The following is a 22399-nucleotide window of genomic DNA, read 5'->3' as shown; positions in this document are numbered from 1 at the left end:
TGCCTGACATTTAGTAGGTGCCATATAAAGTTTATTCCTACCGCATTCTCTTTAGGACAATAGGGCATTTAAATGCTCTAGAATTACTCACTTATACATGATTGATCACAAATCAATCTTTACCTGTCTGTTAAAAACAAATCCCTCTATTTTCCATTGTTTTGTTAGAGTTATTTATTTTTTAAAATCCCCTTAATTATAAAATTAATTAAAATAAATAAAATCTCCTGCAGTTCAGATTATTGTTTTTACCAACCATCTGAATTAACAAAATTTTACAGGACAATTTTGGGAAGAAAGGGACTAGACCCAAGATTTCACTGGCATTGAGAACAGGAGGAAAACTCCCTTGCTGACTGCAGATGGGCATTTGCTCAGCAACCCATTAGCCTAACAAAGCTGGTGAGGTGATATGGGCTACAAAGTTCGCCATCTCACCCAGGGGTATCTGGCCAGTGCATCTGAGAGGCGGACTTTGAACACGAGTCTTCCTGACTAGAAACCAGCTCTCTATTCACCAAAACATGCAGTCTCTCAGTACTTTAGAATTTTAAATTAAATATTTTTACAACAGCCAATATGTGGGATCATTCCGAAGCTCTGAGTTCAAGTCCCATCTGTGTGCCTTGGAGCTCCCCATCCTCACTTGTAAAATGAGGGGGTGGGTATTTTATGCCAGCTCTGACCTTCTATGAAACTGGAAAAGGAAGAGCTATTCTGGCTAAAAATAGACCAAAGAACCACAGCAGAATGTTTCCCTTTTGTGGTTAAAAGGAATATTCTCTTTATTTCTGGAGGGCACATATCCCAGACAGTCCTGGTTTCAAGAAAAGATTTATGATCAGATGGAGAAATATTTTTGTCAGACTTTGGAAACATCAAAGGAGGTCGCCCAACTGAAATATAAGATATCAACTCCTATGTATCCTCTAGTAATAATTAAGTAAATATAATTAATAGGAATATTTCAGGTGCAAAGTCTCTGATGACCCAGAAGTCTGGTTCCTTAAATTCTCCCTCCCAGGACTGTACAGGCCCAGGGTCAGATGGTAAGAGGAGACTGGAGGCTGTGTGGTCTCACCATCCGGTCAAAGGGCCTGGTTCTATCTATAAGCTGGTCATTCTCCTTGAACACAAGGCATTCAGGCAATGTGGAAGCTCAACTACACAAAACATATTGCTCATGAATGGCAGAAGCAACTAACATTGGTTAGAACAGGGGCCAGAGAGGCCATCCTTCTCTTTCCCCACCATCTCAAGGTCATCTTCAGTCACCTCGGGACACCCCCAAACAGTCCCATGCACAGGGACCCTGAGTACCATGTCTAGTCTCCAGTCATTGTTTCTTTCACTTTCCTACCAAAAGCTACTGTCTGATGGTTGCTTGGACACCATGTTACTTAAATTCTAAGACAAAGACTCTGGAAACCCTGTGGGATTTGGAGAAATCCTCATTTCAGCTGATTGTATTTAGACCTCTGAAGCTATGTTACATGGGGTGAATCCATGGGCATCCCTGCACCCCACACCCTCCAAAAAGAATTCCTGTCTCTTAAGTCTCTCTTTCCACTGTCCATAGTCTTCAAGATGTTACTGATGTCAGTTAATGTTTGAGAGCACAGGGATGGGTGAAGTACACCATTTTTAGGAAAGGATAAACATCTCTCCATACTATTTGCAGAAGATGCTTCTGTGACTTGAAGCTCTAGCTCCTGTTTGCACAACATACACATGGAACGTGGACCTTTTTCTCCCCCTTGGCAGATAATCATAAAGGAGATTAGATGAATTTGGGGATGTCTGGCAATGAAGAATAATGAAAAAAAAAAAAAAACAGGCAACGGTGAACAAGAATAATATAGCATTATTGTCTGATGTCTCCTCTGCACTTTATCAGTTTCAAAGGGATTTTCCATAGAGGATCTCATTTATTCCTCACATCCATCCTGTGAGGGAGGCAGGGCAGGAATAATCATCTCCATTTAACAAGTGAAGAAACTGAGTCTCATATGGAATGTGGACCTTTTTCTCTCCCTCAGCAGATAATCATGAGGTTACCAGATGAATTTTGGGATGTCTGGCAATGAAGAATAATGAAAAAACCAGGCAACAGTGAACAAAAATAATATTCGTAACATTATTGTCTGATGTGCCCTTTGCACTTTACCAGTTTCAAAGGGATTTTCCATACAGGATCTCATTTATTCCTCACAACCGCCTGTGAGGGAGGCAGGGCAGGAATAATCATCTCCATTAACAAGTGAGGAAACCGAGTCTCAGAGAGACTAAGTGGCTCATCCTATTCTATTCAGTTAGCACACAGTGGTGCCCAAGCACAGAAGGATACCCTGATGACAGATTAAAGGATCTTTACGTCAGATGACACTAGTTCTCATTAATTTAAGGAGCTTCTGGTAACTGAAGTGGGCCAGGTGTGCCAAGCTATGTGGCCCTGTCACTCTTACTTTGTATAAATTGAGAGAATGGAGAGCATTTCCCGCTGTAAGCTTGAGCTGTATCAGTTCTCGATTTCGTTGATCAATATTCTCCAGAAACTGAATATTCTCAATCTTTAGCTGCTGAAAATCCACATCATGGAGTGACTCCCCAACCTCTTCCTTCTACAACTCAGAAAAGAAGAGATAGCCAGTGACCATTCCAGTGGTGACCTCCATTAACCACATTTTGGTAAATAAATTAAAATATTAATATTTTCTTGGTAAATATAAGTAATCTTAAAAATACATTTGGTACAGTCATTTCTATCTTTAAAAACTCAGGAAAGATGGCTCCTAAAATTTACTGTGATAGAAAATCTTGTTTAAAATAAAATCCATTATATGTATACATATATTATATTTAACATATACTTTAACATATTTAATATGTATTGGTCTACCTGCCATCTAGGAGAGGGGGTGGAGGAAAGGAGGGGAAAAGTTGGAACAGAAGGTTTTGCAAGGGTCAATGTTGAAAAATTACCCATGTGTGTATATATATATATATATATATATATATATATATATATATATATATATATATATATATATATATATATATATATATATATATATATATATATATATATACGTATGTATATATATATATACACATATATATGTATACATATATATGTATATATATATACATATATGTGTATATATATATGTATATATATATATATACATATATATATATATAAATAATAAAAAGGTATAATAAAAATACAATAAAAATAAAATAAAATCCATTAATTATATAAATATGTATGCATATATTGGATTTAGCATATATTTCTACCATGTTTAACATATATGGGATTACTTGTCATCTACGGGAGAGGGTGGAGGAAGGGGAGGGAAAACTGGATCACAAGGTTTTGCAAGGGTTAATGCTGAAAAATTATCCATGCTTATGTTTTGAAAATAAAAAGCTGTAATTTAAAAAAGTAAAATCTATTTTGTGCTTTCTTTTCCTTGTTACAGCCCTTTTATTTCCAAATATGTCCCTTCCTCTCCTCAGACAACTACTTCACTGGGTAATAAAGATTTAAAGAGAGAGGTAAAAAATATGTCAGGTAAAACCAAGGAGGAAGTGGTATATTTCTCAACTTCCCTCTGGAGTTGAGCTTAGCTATTGTCATTCTGAGACAGTTTATTTCATTTTTTTTCTATTTACATTATTATAGATGTGTCTATTGGGGGAAAAAAAGTCTTCTCACATGACACAAACATTTCAGAGTCCTGTTACAGCTCTGATTCATAGGACAGAACTCCATGATCCACAACCATGCTCATGCATTAGCCTCTACCAGGTTCTCATGATAAGATCATGGGAATAATCAGGGAACCCTCCAGCCCACTCACTGGAGCTGAGTGAAAGTCTAGCCCCTTCCATAGGCACATGGGCAGCCAGAGATTCCTGTTTGGTCCCCTTTCTCTGTCACTGAGGACCATCGGAAAATGACTGGTGCCTGAGCAAGAGGGGCCACCCACTCTCTCCTCCTCCTCCTGTCTTGGGCCCCCTGACAGCTCTCCCCTGGCCTTCTGGGGAAGCTGTCCCTCACACTGCCCACAGCAGCAAGGTGGGCCACATGAATGTCCAAGACAGGGAAGCTCTCCAGGCCCCAATGCAGCCTCTGCTCTGTTATTTCTCTGGGCCCAGATCCTCAGATAAGAGTGAACTTGGGAGGTCCATCTACATTGAGAAGGCTGGGCCCCGAGGACCCAGTTAGAAACAGTTCCTGTTGCTGTACTGTTCTCAGAAGCGATGACCAGAGGACTGGCCACTCATCCCTGGCTGATTGGACAATTGGAACCTTGAGGGGGCTGCTCAGTGACCTGCCTATTGAGCAGCCGCTCCATTTTCCTGGGAGTCTTTCCTACCTTCCAGGAGAGTAAACAAGGACTGACAGATTGCTGTTTTCATGTTTTAAATAGCTCTCAGTCCATATTTAGGAATCTTTTGTGTATAATGTATTTGTGTATGTCTCTCTGTGAGTATGTGTATGTTGGAAAAAATAAATGGCTTTGCACAATTGAGCTACTTTTCTAGAAGAGACATTTTGATCCTTTTTGGGGGAGACTTTAGACATTAGCCAGACCTAACCTTTGTATAAGGAGTTTTTCCTGGAAAAACTCCAAGTGGGAGCCAGAGAGTACTAAAAAAAATCCTGATCTCTCCCTTTGGGATCAAATAGGACTGAGCCAAATCTGTACAAGTTTAGGGTAAGAGCCCCTGAGAAGGAAGGCAACACCCAAGGCCACAGATTTTACAGTAATTAATATATATATAATATGTACACATATGTAAATGGATATATATCTGTCTATGTGTGTGTGTTTGTATACACATATATATGTGTATATATTTATATATGGATATAATGCACATATATAGACATATACATATTTGTGTGAATATATTTGTGTGTATGTATATCTATGTAGATATGTACATATACACATACACACAAATATATTCCTACACACATATATACATAAACATGATTGTCTAAATAACATCTCAATACGCCTCTTCCCTGCTCTCCAGGACATTTCTCAGCCCCTTCAGATAACCCCCAAACAAAGGCACCACACCTGAGACACTGCCACGTACCCACATCACATACCTGTCTCAACTGCGTCAGTATTTTTTTCTTCTGGACTTTGAGGGAAAGGTTTTTTAAACGTAATTTGTCCTTCAAAGCTTCCTTTAAAAAAAAAAAAGCAAACAAACACATATTTTTCCTTTTTTCCCCCCTTTTCCTTCTCCCACCACACATCTTGAATTCCGATGGACCATAACACTCAACCTCCTTTATTTTGGGATACAAGTAATTCTATCCGCATGGCTACAGTCACACTTTTGGTCAAGAAAATCTGTCCTCAATTCATTTTAAGGCTCCACTGCAGAGGGGACGGTCCTGCCTGGGCTTTGGCGAGGGGCTGAGCGCCTGCATTTCTGAGACTCTTTGGACTTTGGTTTTTCAGACGCTTGCTATTGGCTTTCCTAAACCAGGTCCCTCTTTGAACATTCTAGGAATCCATTAGTTACAAACAGTTACACAAAAGGCTCTCTCTTCCCCAGAGCCTTCCCAATTGAAGACAGATTTCCCCAATGTCAACTGAAAATGGTATAAAGAAGAGAATAAAACAAAAAGAGAAGAAAATTTGCCTATCTGTACCTTATGTGGTTTTTTAGACTAAAAATTCAAAATTTACATATTTTTCTTTCCCTCCCTCCAAAAGAGTTTCATATCTTTAAATAAATTAAAAGGGGCAGCTCAGTGGCACAGGGGATAGAGCATTGACTCTGAGTTCAAATGCTTGACACTTACTCTGGATAAGACACATAACCCCAAATGCCTCCCAGCAACCACCACAGAAATAGAATAAAACCTGGATGAAAGACATTATGTGAACAGATATTTAAATTTATGAAGTATAAGCACCCTGGGCCTTAGGGTTTCAGGCTCAGGTCTCCCACTAAGTCAGTTTTCTCTCCTATAAAAAGGGGCACCCGCCCTACCAACTAGCCCCCCAGGAAGTGTGGTAGTCATTATGTAGGATAGGAGGGTCTCCAGCTGGACCCCGACCTTGGCATGTCTGAGCACCGCCCCCCCAACCCCAGCATCCCGCTGAGCTCACCCTGCGAATGTTCCTGTCTTCCACGTACTTCAGCACCCGCTGGGTGGCCACAGCACTGCCCCGTTTCTTGGATATCGTGTTTAGAATCTCTTTCTCAAAGTCTTGCCCGGCCTTTTTCACTTCACCCCATCGGATCTCAGCTTCTTCTATGATAGCCTAGAAAAAGTCAGGTCAGAGCAGAGAGTCTGAAATTCAGAATGTTTGGCAAGCTACATGGCGTCTGTGTGTGGCTTCCCGTCAGGAGGGCCCATTCTGGGTGTCCCTGATTGGGGCTGGCCTGCTGCTCCCTGACCTCAGCTTTCCACCCAAGCTGTCTCCCCCTCACCCCTCACCTTACCCCACAGAATCAGTAATTCATTTAAATTAACATTTTCAGTCACTCCTTCAGGTGTCAACCCAAGTACCAAGGAAGCCTTTACTAATATTCCCAATTATTAAAGGTCCAGATTCTTCAAAGGATTTTGGATTTGTCTACAAAGTGTGTGTTGAATCCCCCAGTAGAATAGTTTCCCAAATCTTTCTCCCTGTGGGAGCTTCCCAAAATAAGTGGGAATAATGGAGTTCTCCCCAGGAAACAGGACTGGGGTATCTGATCTGCCCCTTGTATTCTGGAGGGGATGGATGGAGATGAGCATGGCCACCTTGCTCCTATCAGCCCCTTCTAGCATGGCAGCATTTCAGCTCTGCCAGAAAAGTGAGCACATGCCCTGAATACTGAAGAAATAATGGAAGGCGGAACAGCATTTAGATAGAAAGGGGCACAAACCATGTAGATGGTCTAAAAGAAATTCATGGGGGGGGAAATGACAAGCTTCTCATTTTGGAGAAATCGGTGCTCACCTGAGGAAACCCGAGTCTCTTAACTACAGGATACAAAAGACAAGAGTTTTGGGTGGAATCGGTGAGGGGAGAATGGGAGCAAATTGGCCAAAGCAAATAAAAATGGAATCCAGATAAATGTTTCAGGTCATGGTGAATTTTCTGCAGGCTCAATGTTCTGAGGGAAATAACAATAAGGTGGTTTTGGCATAGGTGAGATACAGACAGAGACAGGAAGCTAAGTGACAAAATCAGGAAGTCCTGAACTCAAATCTGGTTTCAGACGAGGCCTGTGGGCAAATCACTTAACCCCTTTACCTCAGTTTCCTCATCTGTAAAATGGAAATCATGGCGCCTACCTCCCAGGATTGCTGTGAGGATCCAATGAGATCATATTTGTAAAGTGTTTAGCAAACCAAAAGTACTATGATAACCACTAGCTATTATTAACTAGTATTATATATTCCCATGTTTATAATGTATTGCATGAAGCTTGTTAGTACATTGTTCACAATCTCGATTTCTTGTAGACCACATTCTTTCTGATTAGTCACAGATATTTTAATTGTTTGATAGGGAATTAATACTTGGAAGCAGAATCTCCTGAAAGAGATGATAAATTAGGAATAAAGTCAGATGATCGGTACTTGACAATCTACTTTTCTTATTCATCGGGATGCTGCAATGGGTAAAGATGAAGGAGCTCTCCAAGAAGTGGCTTGCTAGGAGTAACCCACAGGAGAATCCCACTGAGAAGACCAAGGTCCTCAAAGCAGCTGAAGAAATCAGAGGGACAATTTCCCTCACTGTGGAATTGTCCTTTTGATTTTTATTGATGTTTAGTCATTCTAGTCAAGGTCATTCTAGAGAAGCTACCTTCTCAAACTTCCTTCTAGGGCTGAAGCATAAATTCCTCCCCTCCCTTGCCCACCCTCAGAGGATGCTACCTCCCAAAGGTATCAGGTCATCTTTCATTTCTGGTGATCCAGCCCCCTCTCCTTCAGGATCTTGTAAATCACTGAATCCTATGGATTCTTCCTTTGAATTTCCTCCGATTCAGCCTCTTATCCCTCCTTTATCCCACATCTCCTCTCTGATTTTCACCTCTGCTCCTCCCACCTGCCCTTCAGTTGATGGTCTGCCCCTTCATTAACTGGTGCTTTTGTTCTGCTTTAGGCTCAAACCTCAAAAGACTTCTTAACTCCTACAGTGTGCAAGTTGGACTCTGCCTCCGGTAAGCCCGGCCAATCTAATTTTATTCCTCCCACCCCAACTCCCCAAGATGCTCCTTTTAAGTAGGCCAGTTTCCTCGCTGTCCATTCCTTTGTGTTCTTCTCCTTGCCTGGAATGAATGCACTGCGGTCTGAACCGCTTGGCCCTATCCTCCCTCCTGAGCCAAAAAGCTCCGATCTGCCCGGTCCAGGATCCCTTCCCTTACTACCTGGCCCTCGTGGCTCCTCCCTAAGCCACAGTCTGTATCACACACTTTGCCATTTAATTGTTAACTGGATTATGTGGTTTATTTTGGGGTCACCTGGATGAATCCGTTCTATCCAAACCAGGTCATAAATTTCTTGAAGGCAGTAATGGGTGTTTGCTGAACAGCTGGACTTCTCCCTTAGCTGCTCTGCTCCCTGGCCCCCTTCTCACAGTTCAGATCCCATATTGTGCAGGAGATCCCTCCCCTGGCCCTTCTCCTTCCCACCCTCCCTGCCAGGACCTTTCCTCCAGACGTCCTCTCCTTCACACAGCGTACATCTGGTATGTACCGAGCTGCTTTCTTGTTGTCCCCCCACCCCCTGAGACCCTGAGCTCCTAAAGGGCAAGGATCTTAGCATAGCATACAGTCAGTGCTTAATAAATGCTTGCTGATTAACGAATGCTTGCCAAATAAAGATGTGTATTTATTAGCTAATTGATTTGTTAATTACCAATGATTGAGAAAAGAATTATACTGACTATTCTAGAGAAGATGATACCTCATACCGCTGAAGTTCCTTCTCAGAATTTGCCCTCAATTGCCTCATTTCTTCCTTAACATCTTCTAGTTCCCGCAGGGCCAGGTCACATTTCTGATCCACCGAGAGGAGTATTAGCCGATCTGTGGTTACCCGGGATCTGGATTTCCGCCTGCCCCGAAACTGTTGGTTAAAAGACTCATGGCATCATCAAGCTGGAACCAGGTAAATAAAGGAGTGTCTGGGGCCTGGAGCCCTCCAAGAGGAGAACCCAACATGGAAACTCCAATCTAGTCTAAGCCATTAGGAGCAGTATAATGGAAAACATCTCCATGGCATTCTTTTCAGAAAATTCAGAAATGATTCATAAATGTGTATTTTTTAAATTAATGTACAAGGAAAACCAGGGAAAAAAAGTTTAAAAGTTATTTTATATATAACTGGGAAACAATAAAAATATTAAATAAATCTTTAAAAGAAAATTCAAGGGGAAAAAAGTTCATGAAGCTCTATCTGGACCAATTCTGAAATCAGAGCCAGGACCCCAGACTTACAGGTTGGGGGGGGGGTAGGGTCAGTTTCTTTCTTTTTTTTTAATCAATTTTTATAATTATAACATTTTCTTTGACATTACATATGCATAGGTAATTTTTTTTAAACAACATTGTTAAGGTCAGTTTCAAATGTAAGTGCATCTGATCCTGGAAGGCCATTAAAAACTTTGGTAAGTTTAATTTATGCATAATTAAAAAAAAAAAAGAAACCTTTTCTAGCACCTGTCTCTCTCACCTTCCATGTATTCAAGGTAATACTGGGAAGCAGTATCTACATGTTGAGAAAGGTTCTCTTTTATCAAAAAGACTTACCAGTACCTAAAAATACCTTCTTCCACACCAATTAAGAAAAAAAGGAAAGGAGACATTAAAGTAAGAGCAGGGAGAAAAAGACAAGGCAGCTTCATGGAGGAAGCAGTGATTTATAAAGCAGACATGGAAAAGTCCCTAAACATTGGAATAAAATGGTACAAATGCCTTGCACTGAAGTAAATACCTGTGTAAAGTCCAATGTGGATGACTTGAAATCGGACATACGTGGGAAGCGCTGATCCCGAGGTTCCAGCTTATTGTAGTATTTCTCAAACATCTCTGTCTCGATTTTGAGAGAAGAGTTTCCATAGCTACAAAAATGGGAGATGACTGAATAAATCTTACTGTATGGTTAATCTTGAGCCAAAAAGGGCAGTGGTCAGTGTCAAACTAACTTAAAGAACCACCAAATTTAGAGGCTGGCAATTGAACTGTGTGTTATTATGAAGATAAGCCTATATAGATTTCACCTTGAAATTTCTACTTTGTCAAATGTACCCAATTACTACATTTTTGCAATTACACACGTAGCACAACCTTCAGACATTTCTCCTGGTTTATGTGTTTTTTTTTCTCAGTTATTTTATTTCCAGCACCCAACAGATGGAATATCTACTGGAAATTCATTAAAAACAGAAGCAAGTTTGCAACAGATGGTTCTTAAAAAGTTTGAGATGATGAGCGATATTCATCATGTTCCTGCCCAAATGATGGTTTTCTAACCTTCTCAAGGGCAAAAATATAAGCTTATGTCAGGATCGGGAATATTTCTACTATTGTCCTATTACAGACAGTGGAATTTATAGCTTTGGTGAAAAAGCAATTGTAAGATTCCTACTGTGTGCAGAGCCCCGCTCTTATGTGTGGAGGAGGATATCAAGATGATACCCTCCCCCACCCTCAAAAGCATTCACAAACTAGAAGCTAGAAAGAAAAACAAGAATACTGGATTTTCCCCCCCTGGGGATTTTTTAGGAATAGAGTGCAGGGGAACTCTGTCTGACAGAGTCCTCTTAGCTCAGAAGACCCAAAATATAATCCCAAGGTTTTAAAAGATACCCTGGGTTTTTTTGTTTTGTTTTATTTTGTTTTGGTTTTGTGATATGACATTTCTCAGGTGAAAATAAAGGGAATAACTTAATCTGGAGAGGCAGTAGTTCAATTGGTAGGAGTTTCACAACAGTAACAAGACCGCTGAAAGGGAATCAAAGAGAAAAGTGTTTCATATTTAACATGTATTGGTCAACCTGCCATCTTCGGGGGGGAGGAAAGAGGGGAAAAATTAGAACAAAAGGTTTGGCAATTGTCAATGTTGTAAAATTACCCATATCTGGTAAATAAAAACTATTTTAAAAAAGAGAGAGAGAAGAGTGTTTCTCTTCTCCCTCAAACATATTACTTTGAAGAGATGTGAGATACTTAATCCAGAAAAAGGCAGAGAACAAGCTCCAGGAAAAAAAAAAAAAACAAACCACACAGCTATTTCATGAGAAAAAAGCAGCAGCTTCACAAAATAGAATCCCTGGAAACAGAGAAGAATGCTAGCTATGAAACAGAAGGTCTTATAAGCCCAACTGAGCAACCCATACAGCAGATATAATGCACCCAGGGGGTGAATGAAAAGTCCACAAAGACAAAAAGAACTTGCCAGCCCTGCAATAGTACCAACTATACATGTATCTTACTACCACGGCCTCTAAGTTTGAGTCTATCCTTACAGTAAACACTGTGTGAAGTTACATGTGCCCAGGTTTATGGAGTGATATTTTGTAACTATTATTTCTTACTAGGCCAAAAATAAATGCCTTTACTAAGACTGAATTGTGTCTACTGGCTCATTGTTCATGGGAAACATGCCAGTAGGGGCTCATGAGCTACAATGTTAAAAGGGTCACAGAATGAATCCCAGAATTCAGGACCCAACGCTCAAGTTTGAATGGAAGTTGGAAAAGTGGCCCCACACTAAAAAATGGAAATTCAAATCTTTTTTCAACAACACATTACTTTGCCTGGGTATCTAAATTCTCATCTGGATTATACATTCCACCCTAATCTTTCTGTTCTAGTTTTACTTCCTGCCTGTCCTGGTTTTGAGAGTCTAATCCAGGGGCTCTTAACATAGGGTCTATGGATAGATTTTAGAGGGTCTGTGAACTTGGATAAGAAAAAAATTGCATTTTTATGTTTTCACTAATCTATATGAAAAGCTTAATATCTCCCTCAATTATTTAAAAGCATTATTTTGGTTACTTTATAGAGCTAGAAAAAATAACAAAATTCATCTGGAAGAACAAAAGATCAAGAATTTCAAGGGAATTAATGAAAAAAAATGCAAAGGAAGGTGGCCCAGATATACCAGACCTAAAACTTGATTACAAAGTGACAGTCATCAAAACCATTTGATACTGGCTAAGAAATGGTGGATCAGTGGAAGAGGTTTGGTTCACAAGATACAACAGTCATTGACTATATAGTAATCTATATTTGATAAACCCAAAGACCCTAGCTTCTGGGTTAAGAACTCACTATTTGACAAAAATTGCTGGGAAATCTGGAAAATAATATGGCAAAAACTAGGCATTGATCAATACCTAACACCTTATACTAAGATAAGATCAAAATGCAAAATGCATTCACAATTTAGACATAAAGAATGCTACTATAAGCAAATTAGTAGAACAAGACATACTCTATCTCTCAGATCTGTGGAGAAGGAAGGAATTTATGGGCCTCAGAAGAACTAGAGAACATTATGTAATAATGCAAAATTTAAATTTTTTATTATATTAAATTAAAAAGGTTTTGTACAAACAAAACTAGTACAGGCAGGATTAAAAGGGAAGCAGAAAGCTGGGGGGGGATTGCTTACATCCAGAGTTTCTGATAAAGGCCTCATTTCTAAAATATATAGAGAATTGACTTGAGTTTATAAGAAATCAAGCCATTCCTCAACTGATAAGTGGTCAAGGAACAATTTTCAGATGAAGAAATTTAAGCCACTTCTAGTCATTCCTATGAAAAAAAATGCTCCAAATCACTATTGATTAGTGAAATACAAATTAAGACAACTTTGAATTACCATCTCATACTTTTCCAATTGGCTAAGATGACAGGAAAAGATAATAATAAATGTTGGAGGGAATATGGGAAAACTGGGACACTAATGCATTGTTGGTGGAGTTGTGAAATGATCCAACCATTCTGAAGAGCAATTTGGAATTATACCCAAAGGGCTATCAAACTGTGCATACCCTTTGATCCAGCAGAGTTTCTACTGGACTTATATCCCAAAGAGATTTTAGAGGAGGGAAAGGGACCTGTATGTGCAAGAATGTTTGTGGCATCTTTTTTAGTGGTGAGGAATTGGAAATGGAGTGGATGCTCATCAGCTGGGGAATGGCTGAATAGGCTATGGTATATGAATGTTATGGAATATCATTGTTCTATAAGAATTCGTCAGCAGGATGACTTTAGAGAGACCTGGGGAGACTGAATTGATGCTAAGTGAAATGATCAGAGCCAAGAGAACACTGGACACAGTAACAGTAATGTTCTGGTTAGCTTTTTGGAGATCTTAAGACAGCCTTGGTTTCAGCAGAGTAATCACCATGAGAATAGTCGGGGATAAAGTCCAAAGTCTTTATTGTCTCCTTTAGTCTCCCAGTCAGTATCAGTAGTCTCAGCCAATTAACCAGTCAGCAGTTTGCACATCTCAATGATGTAAGATTCATCAATGTAAGAACTTTCTTGTGGAGTTTGAAAATCATCTACAAGTAGTAATAAATATGTCTTTAGAGTGTTACCCAAAGCTCAAAGTGAGGAAATGACTTGTTCGTGATCACAAAATGAATACCTAGTAGCAAGAGGGATGTAAACCCAAATTCTTCCTTGCCTAAAGCAGGTACTCTCATCACACTACCTCTCTTGGCTTATGCCATAACGCAATCAGTTGTCAAACTTCTACCTCCTCGATTTAGAGTATACTCTATAATTACAATGTCACCACCACACTAGTAGGCATTTTCTAAGGGATAAAATTGCCCTTAAAGCATATCAAGAAATAATTACATGTTCTGCTTTGATCAGAAAGAAAGATCTAGCAGATGTCTAGATAACTGAAGTCCTCATCACAACTATATCTTCCCTCTGATGCAGGCTTGTGTTCAGTTTTCAAAGTTGCTCATCTATTTCTTCTTCCTATCCAGGTGATCACTGAACTGCTGAGAAGAACTATGTCTTTCACAGTTGATCATCACACAATCTTACTGTTATTGTGCACGATGTATTCCTGGTTCTGCTTGTTTTGTTCAGCATCAGTTCATGCAAATCTTTCCAAGCCTTTATAAAACCAGCTTGTTCACCATTTTAATAGAACAATAATATTCTATTATTTTCATTTTCCACAACTTCTTCAGCTATTCCCCAATTGATGAGCATCTGCTCATTTTCCAATTCTTTGCTATCACAAAAAGAGCTGTTACAAACATTTTTGCATATGTGGGGTTTTTTTCTCCTTTAATATTTCCTAGGAATACAGACCCAGTAATGGCACTACTGGGTCAAAGGATATGCATATATATCCTTATAGTCTTTTGGACATAGTTCCAAATTGCTCTCCAGAATGGTTGGATTATTTCACATTTCCACCAACAATGCATTATTGTTCCAGTTTTCCCACATCTCCTCCAATATTTATCATTATCTTTTCCTGAAACCTTAACCAATTTAAGAGGTGTCAGGTGGTAACCTCAGAGTTGTTTTAATTTTTTAGCAAGTATTCATTAAGTACTTATTTTGGGTTAAGGATTAGAATGGATGCTAAGGATATAAAAACTAAACACTAAAAAAGCCCTTCCCTCTTAGACCTTCCATGAGGGGAGCTATAACATATAACACAAAAGTAAATATAAAAATATATACAAATTAAAATACTTTCATGGGAAAGGAATGTAGGTATTAACAACGAGAATAATCAGAAATGGTATCAAAGAGATGGCAGTTGAGTCAAACTTTGAAGGAAATTATGTATTCCAGAGACAGAAAAGAAGAAGGTATTTCAGGATCATTTAAAAACATTAGTGGAAAGCAATGTTAGTGGAAAATGGAAGGTTGTATAAAAAAATTAGCAAAAAGGCCAATTGGACTGGAATGTGGAATAAATAAAGGGCAACAGATATGAAATTATCTTCAAAGGGTGTTGATTAGTTGGAGCCAGTATAAAGATTTCAAATGTCAACCAGAAGGATTATGTATTTTATTCTAGAAGTCATAGGAAGTCACTAAAGCTTGCTGAACAGGAAAATTGCATGGTCAGACCAGTGCTTTTAAGAATATCAATCTGAATTTCTAGTTAAAATTCTTTAGTCTATTCATGTTTGTCCATAGGGAAACATCCAGGGGAAAGGAAGGGATTAAAGATAAATAAGAGTGGAAATGGTAGAGAAAACAATGTGCTGGAGAAGATATGTTGAAATGGAGTTGAAAGTTTCTATACAGGAGTTCTGCCTTGGCAAGGGAGAGGGCCAGCTTTTCAAATAAGACAGTTGAAGGAGAAGGAAGTGTGATGTAAGTTAAAAGGAGGAGAGAAGGAGCTCTCAGTGAATGGCCTTTTTTCAGTGAAATATATAAGACAAGGGTTTATTTAGCTGGGAGGTAAGAAATGAGGTGTGAAAAAGCTTGAACAAAACCATTGTGGTGAGTAGGATGGTAAGTCACTAAGAAAGTAGAAAAGGATTGCCTTGCTGCAGTGAGAGCCAGGTTGAGATTATGTAACACAAATTGATAGTGGACCCATGGTTTCATGATTTTTCCCAGATTTATTCATCAGCTTGTATGAAAAGCAAAGGCAGGAGAGAGTGGAAGAAATTCAGTGTTGATGCTTGTCAGGGCAAGATACGAAATCTTGCAGGGTCAATGTGCTTACAGCCTATGTTTCTATTTTTTTTATTCTAGTTTTGACTGTCTTATCATCACTGAGAAATCCACATGTTCCTTGGTTTCTTAATTGTCTTTCCTCTTGAAGTTAGCAATTATAATACTGACTTTTCATTATAATGAGCCTCCGAGAATTGAATCTTGCATTCTTCTCTTTGGGGATGCAATTTCTTTTTACTCGAGTTGGGTTTTTTTTTTTTTCTGAAAACAATTTCCTTGAATATAATTTATTTTTTCCTCATTTCCATCCTCCTTATAATATTTCACCTTCTTTTATCTGTGCTTGTGTGTTTTTTTTAACCAGTATCACTTAATTAATTTTTCTTTTGTCATTTGATTCATGAACTGGGTTACCATGACCAAAAATTAATCAACAAATGGCCAATATCCCAGCAACAAATCTCTCCAAAGGGAACTTGGCTGGTCCTTGAGACCTTTCCAGTGTGGTAGAACTGATGAATCTTGTGCTATTGGCAGAGCCTTCAAGAACCCAGAGTCACCTCTGCATTAAAAGGAGGCATCAAAATCCCACAGCATGCTGGAAGATCCTTTTGTGCAAGACTGATACAAGAATATATATTAAATGTGACTGCCTGGAATGAAGAAGCATGGATGGTCTGTAATCTCATTAATATGGTTACAGAACACATGACAATTACTATAAGCATTCAAAGACACTTTTCAGGGTGTATCCCACCTATAAATACTTCTGTTATTTCAACTACTTCAGCTGTCAGTCATATTTCTAAAGGGAATAGACTCTTGCACTTCACTTTTATTTCCTATCTAGGTGAATTTTTACTTGCTTATGTGGATTTTTAGCTATTTTTCCACTCCTTGTTGGTTTTATTGCTGTTTGAGGAATATATGAGGGGCAATGCTCTGAAATTCTTCACTTCCAGCCCAAATGACACATCTTCCTTTAAGCTTTTGATGGTGTCTTCTTCCAGAAGGAAGCTCTCCCTCCTCTGTTTTCCTACAGTCATTTCGATCATTCTTCTTCAATGTTCTTCCATTTTTATAGTATTATCACTATTTCAAGGTAGTTTCACATGTGTTATTACATTTGATTTACCCAACTATGCTAGCTGCACAAATGGGACCCCCCCTTTTACAGTTGAGGAATGGGAAATTCAGGCCTGGAGGATAAATCACTTGCCAGCTGAATTACACTAGCTGAAAAACATTGAGTGAGAGATTATCTACAATCTGCAAACTCCTCTTCATACTATAAATGGGGGACATTTGGGGCCTAAGTGGAGCCCATCACATTCCTCTTTGTATTAGTCTCTCTCTATATGTCTGAGCTCCTCCACCCCCACCCCCACCCTTCCTGTCATTCTAAGTTCCCTGAAAACAGGAATCCTTCTTTATTCATTTCTATATCCTCCACACTGCGCGACACAATGCCATGCATAGAAATATCTGGTGAGTCATGTACAAAAATGTTGTAGCAGCTCTTTTTGTGGTGGCAAAGAAATAGAAAAGAAGTGGATGTCTATCAACTGGGGAATGGTTAAATAAATTGTGGTACATGAAGATAATGGAATATTATTGTTCTATAAAAAATGACGAACAAGCTGATGATAGAAAGGCTTGGAAAGGTTTACATGAACTGATTTTGAGCAAAAACGAGCAGAACCAGGAATAATTGTACATAATAACAACAAAAATATTTGATGATCAACTATGAAAGACCTAGTTCTTCTCAATGTTTCAATGATCCAAAGGAATCCCAATAGATTTGGGACAGAAATGACATCTGCATCAAGAGAAAGAATTAAGGAGACTGAATGTAAAATCAACACATGCTATATTCAGTTTTTTTTCTGTTTTTTTTCTCTTTCTCCCATGTTTTTTTTTCCCTTTTGCTCTGATTTTTCTCTCCCAACATAATTCATAAAATAATGTGTATTAAAATTTTAAAAATTAAAAAAATTATTTGATGAGTGATTGATGACAAATATATGGCACTTCATATGCCATTCCATACATCCTCACATAGCATCTTAATCTGAAAACACAGCACTCCAACTCTGTTATTGTTGTTTGTCCTTCATTATCCAAGGGGACCATTATGTCAGGGAGCTGACATAACTAGATTCAAGTGAAGGAGGGCTGGGCCCTCTCCCCCTCCAGAGCCATCTGAGTTCAATGGCAAGATATGAATCAAGACGACTGAACATGGTTCTGGATGTGTCAAAGGTCACAGAGATGAAAGGAAATATCAAATCCATGCACTCCAAGTTCAATCTTTGCATAATATACCTCTGCAGGTGACCTTCAAATGTCTTTTAAACTCAAGTCCTATGACTTGTTTCAACCACATCAAGAGTACAGTTTATCAGAAGTTTCTCCTCAAGCTGAATTCATAGCACAGACACAGATTCAGAAAATATTTGTATACTTAAAAATTGAAGCACAAAAGTGATAACAACATTGATTTTATTATTATTAATCAAAAATATCACTAAATTTTAACATAGATATTTTGGTCCTACTTTGCATATTCTCTATGATATATTTCTAAGGTAAGTGCATTATAAACTATTAGAAAATCTGGTATATTTTCTAAAATTGTTTCTTTGATTTGTTACATGAAACAAGCAACAACTTCCTATATTTAGATGGTTATATAAAACAGATGGGAAATCCAGTCTCCAAATGGACTTGTGACCCTGACCTTGTACTTGCTATTCAGAGAACATACAACTCCTTAAGCTTAAATAATTATTTCTCATACCAGCAATAATAACAGACTTTTTAAAGACATGAATATCAGAACTGTTGCAATGTTTATTCTTTTTATATGAACAAATGAAGTTTTCTAAACTATCTAAATTCAATATAATCCTAATATTAAAAGTATCAAATAATATTAAATGAAATCATCAAAATTAATTAAAATGATTATTTCTTTAGAAACTTTTTTTTCTCAAAGCACTTACTGAGATATAAATTAACTCAAAACATATTAATTCAACTTTAGTATGTCTCCCTTCATTTTTTTCAATCCTTTGTTAAAGATATTAAAAGTTTCACAAGCTTAATGAAAGAAAAATCCAATTAAAGAGTTGGCAACAACCTTAATGATTACAGAATCCAAACCTTCATTTTATAGTTGGGGAAGATGAAGCAATGGGAAGTAAAACGTCCAGCCTAATGTTTCCAATCTAATAAATACCAGGAGATTTATAGCCAGGTCCTCTCTCTCCAAATTTAATGTCCCTTTGAAAATATCATGATGGCAAGGACTAACCCTTTCCAGCTTATCCGTGGCCCCAATTTTAAAAAGGGGGAGCGTTTCCAGATTAGCATCTCAAGGTACTTTGTGAGCTTTAATCTGGAGAGGGAGATTTGGGGGACACTGCGTAAAAAGGAGAGTCAAGCCCTTTGAGCTCCTGGGGCAGGGCTGAGGAGCTGGCCTGGATGGTCAGAGGTAATGAACGGATCCTGCACCCAAGGGGGCTCTTCTACAACCTTCCCAACGAGGTTTGCCCAGCCTCCCTTAAAGGCACCCTTCCCACTTGGGGGCAGCCTCAATTATTAGCTTTTTGGGACACCTTATATGCTCCTTGCTTATGCCAGCAGAACTTGGGCTTCTGAAGCTTTAGCCTCTTGGATCTCTCTCCTGAGGGACTGTCCAGATCCAGGTGCCAACTGATCCACAGCAGGGGGGTGACCAGGAAGATTGGGCGGCTCTCCCAGGACCGTTACTCCTGGCCTGGGGAGCTCTGACAGCTATACAGGGAGGGCCAGGGAAACCATGAAAAAGGCCCCGAGACACATCTCTGGTTCCCGATCCGGACTGTGCGGACCCTTCCCCTCTCTTGCTCCAAACTTCCCCCTCCGTAACAGGTCCTGATCCGGGTGTGTCTGCCCACCTCTCAGAACCACTCTAAGCTGGAATGATAAACATCACAGAAAAGGAGATTATTGTGGAAAGGGGGACTCTCTATAAGACTTGGACGCTGGCCCAGGAAACAATGCTTCAGAATTGTCTGCATGGGCGTGGACAGGAATTGTCTCTGATGTGACCTTGACCCTACAGGATTCCATAATCCTTAGCCCTGGCATTAGGCTTGGAGCCCTATCAATGTTTTAAGTGCCAGGCAGGGGATTTCATAGTGGTCACCACCAGGCCTGGAGGCAGGGATCCCAGTCAAAAGCCCTCCTGGACACTTTCCAGCTGACTCTTTCCTGATGTCTGCCTCAGTTTCCCCAACTGTAAAAAGTGCCTACCTCCAAGTAGTGGAGGATAAAATGAGCTAATGTGGGTAAAACATTTAGCACTTTGCCTGGCTATAATAGTACTCTCCATCATCATGGCTAAACCACTTTGGGAAATGCTGGAGCAACCTCATATGTGTATGTACAATAGAAACTTTGTAATAGGCTTTTATTACACACCAAAAGGTTAGTAAGTTGCTACTGACCCAACAGGAATGACTTCTGAAACGAATACAAAGAGCTTCCCAATTGTGTGTCAACATCACTGACTTTGCTGGGATCATTTGTAGACAGAGGGAGTTGTACTCTTATTTATTGTTGGAATATTAAGAAATATAGACGTGCAATTGGATTGCTTGCCATCTAGGGAGGGGGTGGGGAGAAAGGAGGGAAAAAATTAGAAAACAAGATTTCATAAGGGGGAATGTTGAAAATTATCCATGTATATATTTTGAAAATAAAAAGCTTTTAAAAAAGAGAAATATATATATGGGTATATATATATATATATATATATATATATATATATATATATATATATATATATATATATGTGTGTGTGTGTGTGTGTGTGTGTGTGTGTGTGTGTGTGTATATATATGTAACTGGATTACTTGCTGTCTGGGGAGGAGGTGGGGACAAGGAAAGAAAAAAATTAGAACACATATTTTGTAAGGGTGAACGTTGAAAACTATCCATGTATATATTTTGAAAATAAAATGCTTTTTAAAAAAAGAAATATATATATATATATATATACATATATATATATATATATATATATATATATATATATAATTGGATTACTTGCTATATAGGAGAAGGGGTGCTAGGAAAGGAGGGAGAAAATTTTGAAATACAAGGTTTTTGCAAGGGTAAATGTTGGAAACTATCTTTGCATGTATTTTTGAAGCTATTATTTATTTTAAAAAAGAAATACATATGTATTATTTCCTATATTTAGATAGCTATAAGTATCTTAAGACCTTGGGCTTAACAAATCCTGCCACACACACACACACACACACACACACACACACGCTCACACTTTCTACTTTTGCTGTAGCAAATTTTTCACTTTAAAGAAGGAGGAATAAAAAGGCTCCAGCTCAGCCTCCATGGGCCCAGGTTGTTGGCTGAAGCCCTCTGCCACAGAGTGGGAGGTATCCTACCTCAAGCATTTATTAAGCACCTCCTGTGTGCCAGACACTGTGTTAAGAGCTAGGAATGCAAAAAGAGGCTAAAGACAATTTCCTGCACTCAAATTCACAGTATAATGGGGGAGACAACATGAAAGTGCATATGTACAAACAAGTGCATGTGTACAAATACAAGATAAATAGGAAATAATTGGCAGCGGGAAGGCACTAGAATTAAGAGGGGTTGAGGAAGACATCTAGGAAAAGATGGGAACTTAGCTGGGATTTAAAGGAGACCCTTCTGGGCATGGGAGTCAACTAGAAAGAACGTCTGGAGCTAAAAAAAAAAAAAGGGGTGTCTTTTTTGTGGACTATCCAGGAGGCCAGAGTCACTAGACTGAAGAATTGTGTCAGAGACTGAGGGGTAAAGACTGGGGAAATGTGGGGGTTGGGGACACTAGGATACAAAAATCTTTATACTTATAGATCATGTAGTCCAGTAGTGATAAATACACATTTTTAGACTAATTAATTTTAGACTAATTAGACTAATTATAGCCATGTCCAATGAACATTCTGAACCAGACTTTTTTTTAAGAAAAATTTAAAAAATATATAAATAAAGTAAAAAAGAACTTTGATGTGCAAAAATGTTTGTGGCTGTTCTTTTCGTAGTGTTAAGAAACTGGAAACTGTGTGGATGCCCATCACTTGGAGACTGTTGAATAAGTTATGGATGTTATGGAATATTATTGTTCTATAAGAAACAATCGGCAGGATGAATACAGAGAGGCCTGGAGAGACTTACATGAACTGATGCTGAGTGAAGTGAGCAGAACCAGGAGATCATTATACACAGCAAGGGCAAGATTATATGATGATTAACTCTGATGGACGTGGCTCTTTCCAACAATGAGATGATTCAGGCCAGTTCCAATGATTTTGTGATGGAGAGAGCCATTTACATGCAGAGAGGACTGTGAGAGCTAAAGGCAGATCACAACACAGCATTTTCACTGTTTTTGTTGTTTTTTTTCCAGCTTGACTTTTCTTGTGCAGCAAGATAATTGTATAAATATGTATGCATATATTGGATTTAACATATATTTCCTTTTTTTTCTTTTCTTTTTTTTTTTTTTTTTTTTTTTTGCTGAGGCAATTGGGGTTAAATGACTTGCCCAGGATCACACAGCTAGGAAGTGTTAAGTTTCTGAGACCATATTTGAACTCAGGTCCTCCTGACTTCAGGGCTGGTGCTCTATCCACTACACCACCTAGCTGCCCTGGATTTAACATATATTTCT

General features: G+C 38.7%; 1 protein-coding gene across 1 annotated transcript in view; it reads right to left on the bottom strand.

Moving 5' to 3' along the window:
- Positions 1-22399, bottom strand: part of CFAP263 (cilia and flagella associated protein 263) — a 32680-nt gene that overhangs the window by 4757 nt on the left and 5524 nt on the right. The window contains exons 2-6 of the mRNA XM_074285904.1: positions 9977-10103; positions 8948-9109; positions 6150-6305; positions 5132-5212; positions 2466-2621 (exon numbers count right to left, since the gene is read on the bottom strand). Of these exons, the coding sequence (XP_074142005.1) occupies positions 2466-2621; positions 5132-5212; positions 6150-6305; positions 8948-9109; positions 9977-10103 (682 nt within the window). The remainder of the gene's footprint in view (positions 1-2465; positions 2622-5131; positions 5213-6149; positions 6306-8947; positions 9110-9976; positions 10104-22399) is intronic.

This window comes from Sminthopsis crassicaudata, chromosome 2 (genome assembly GCF_048593235.1).
Source record: "Sminthopsis crassicaudata isolate SCR6 chromosome 2, ASM4859323v1, whole genome shotgun sequence".
NCBI classification, from domain to species: Eukaryota; Metazoa; Chordata; class Mammalia; order Dasyuromorphia; family Dasyuridae; genus Sminthopsis; species Sminthopsis crassicaudata.
The sequence above is the reverse complement of the archived record's forward strand: the minus strand, read 5'-3'. Positions and strand labels throughout refer to the sequence as shown.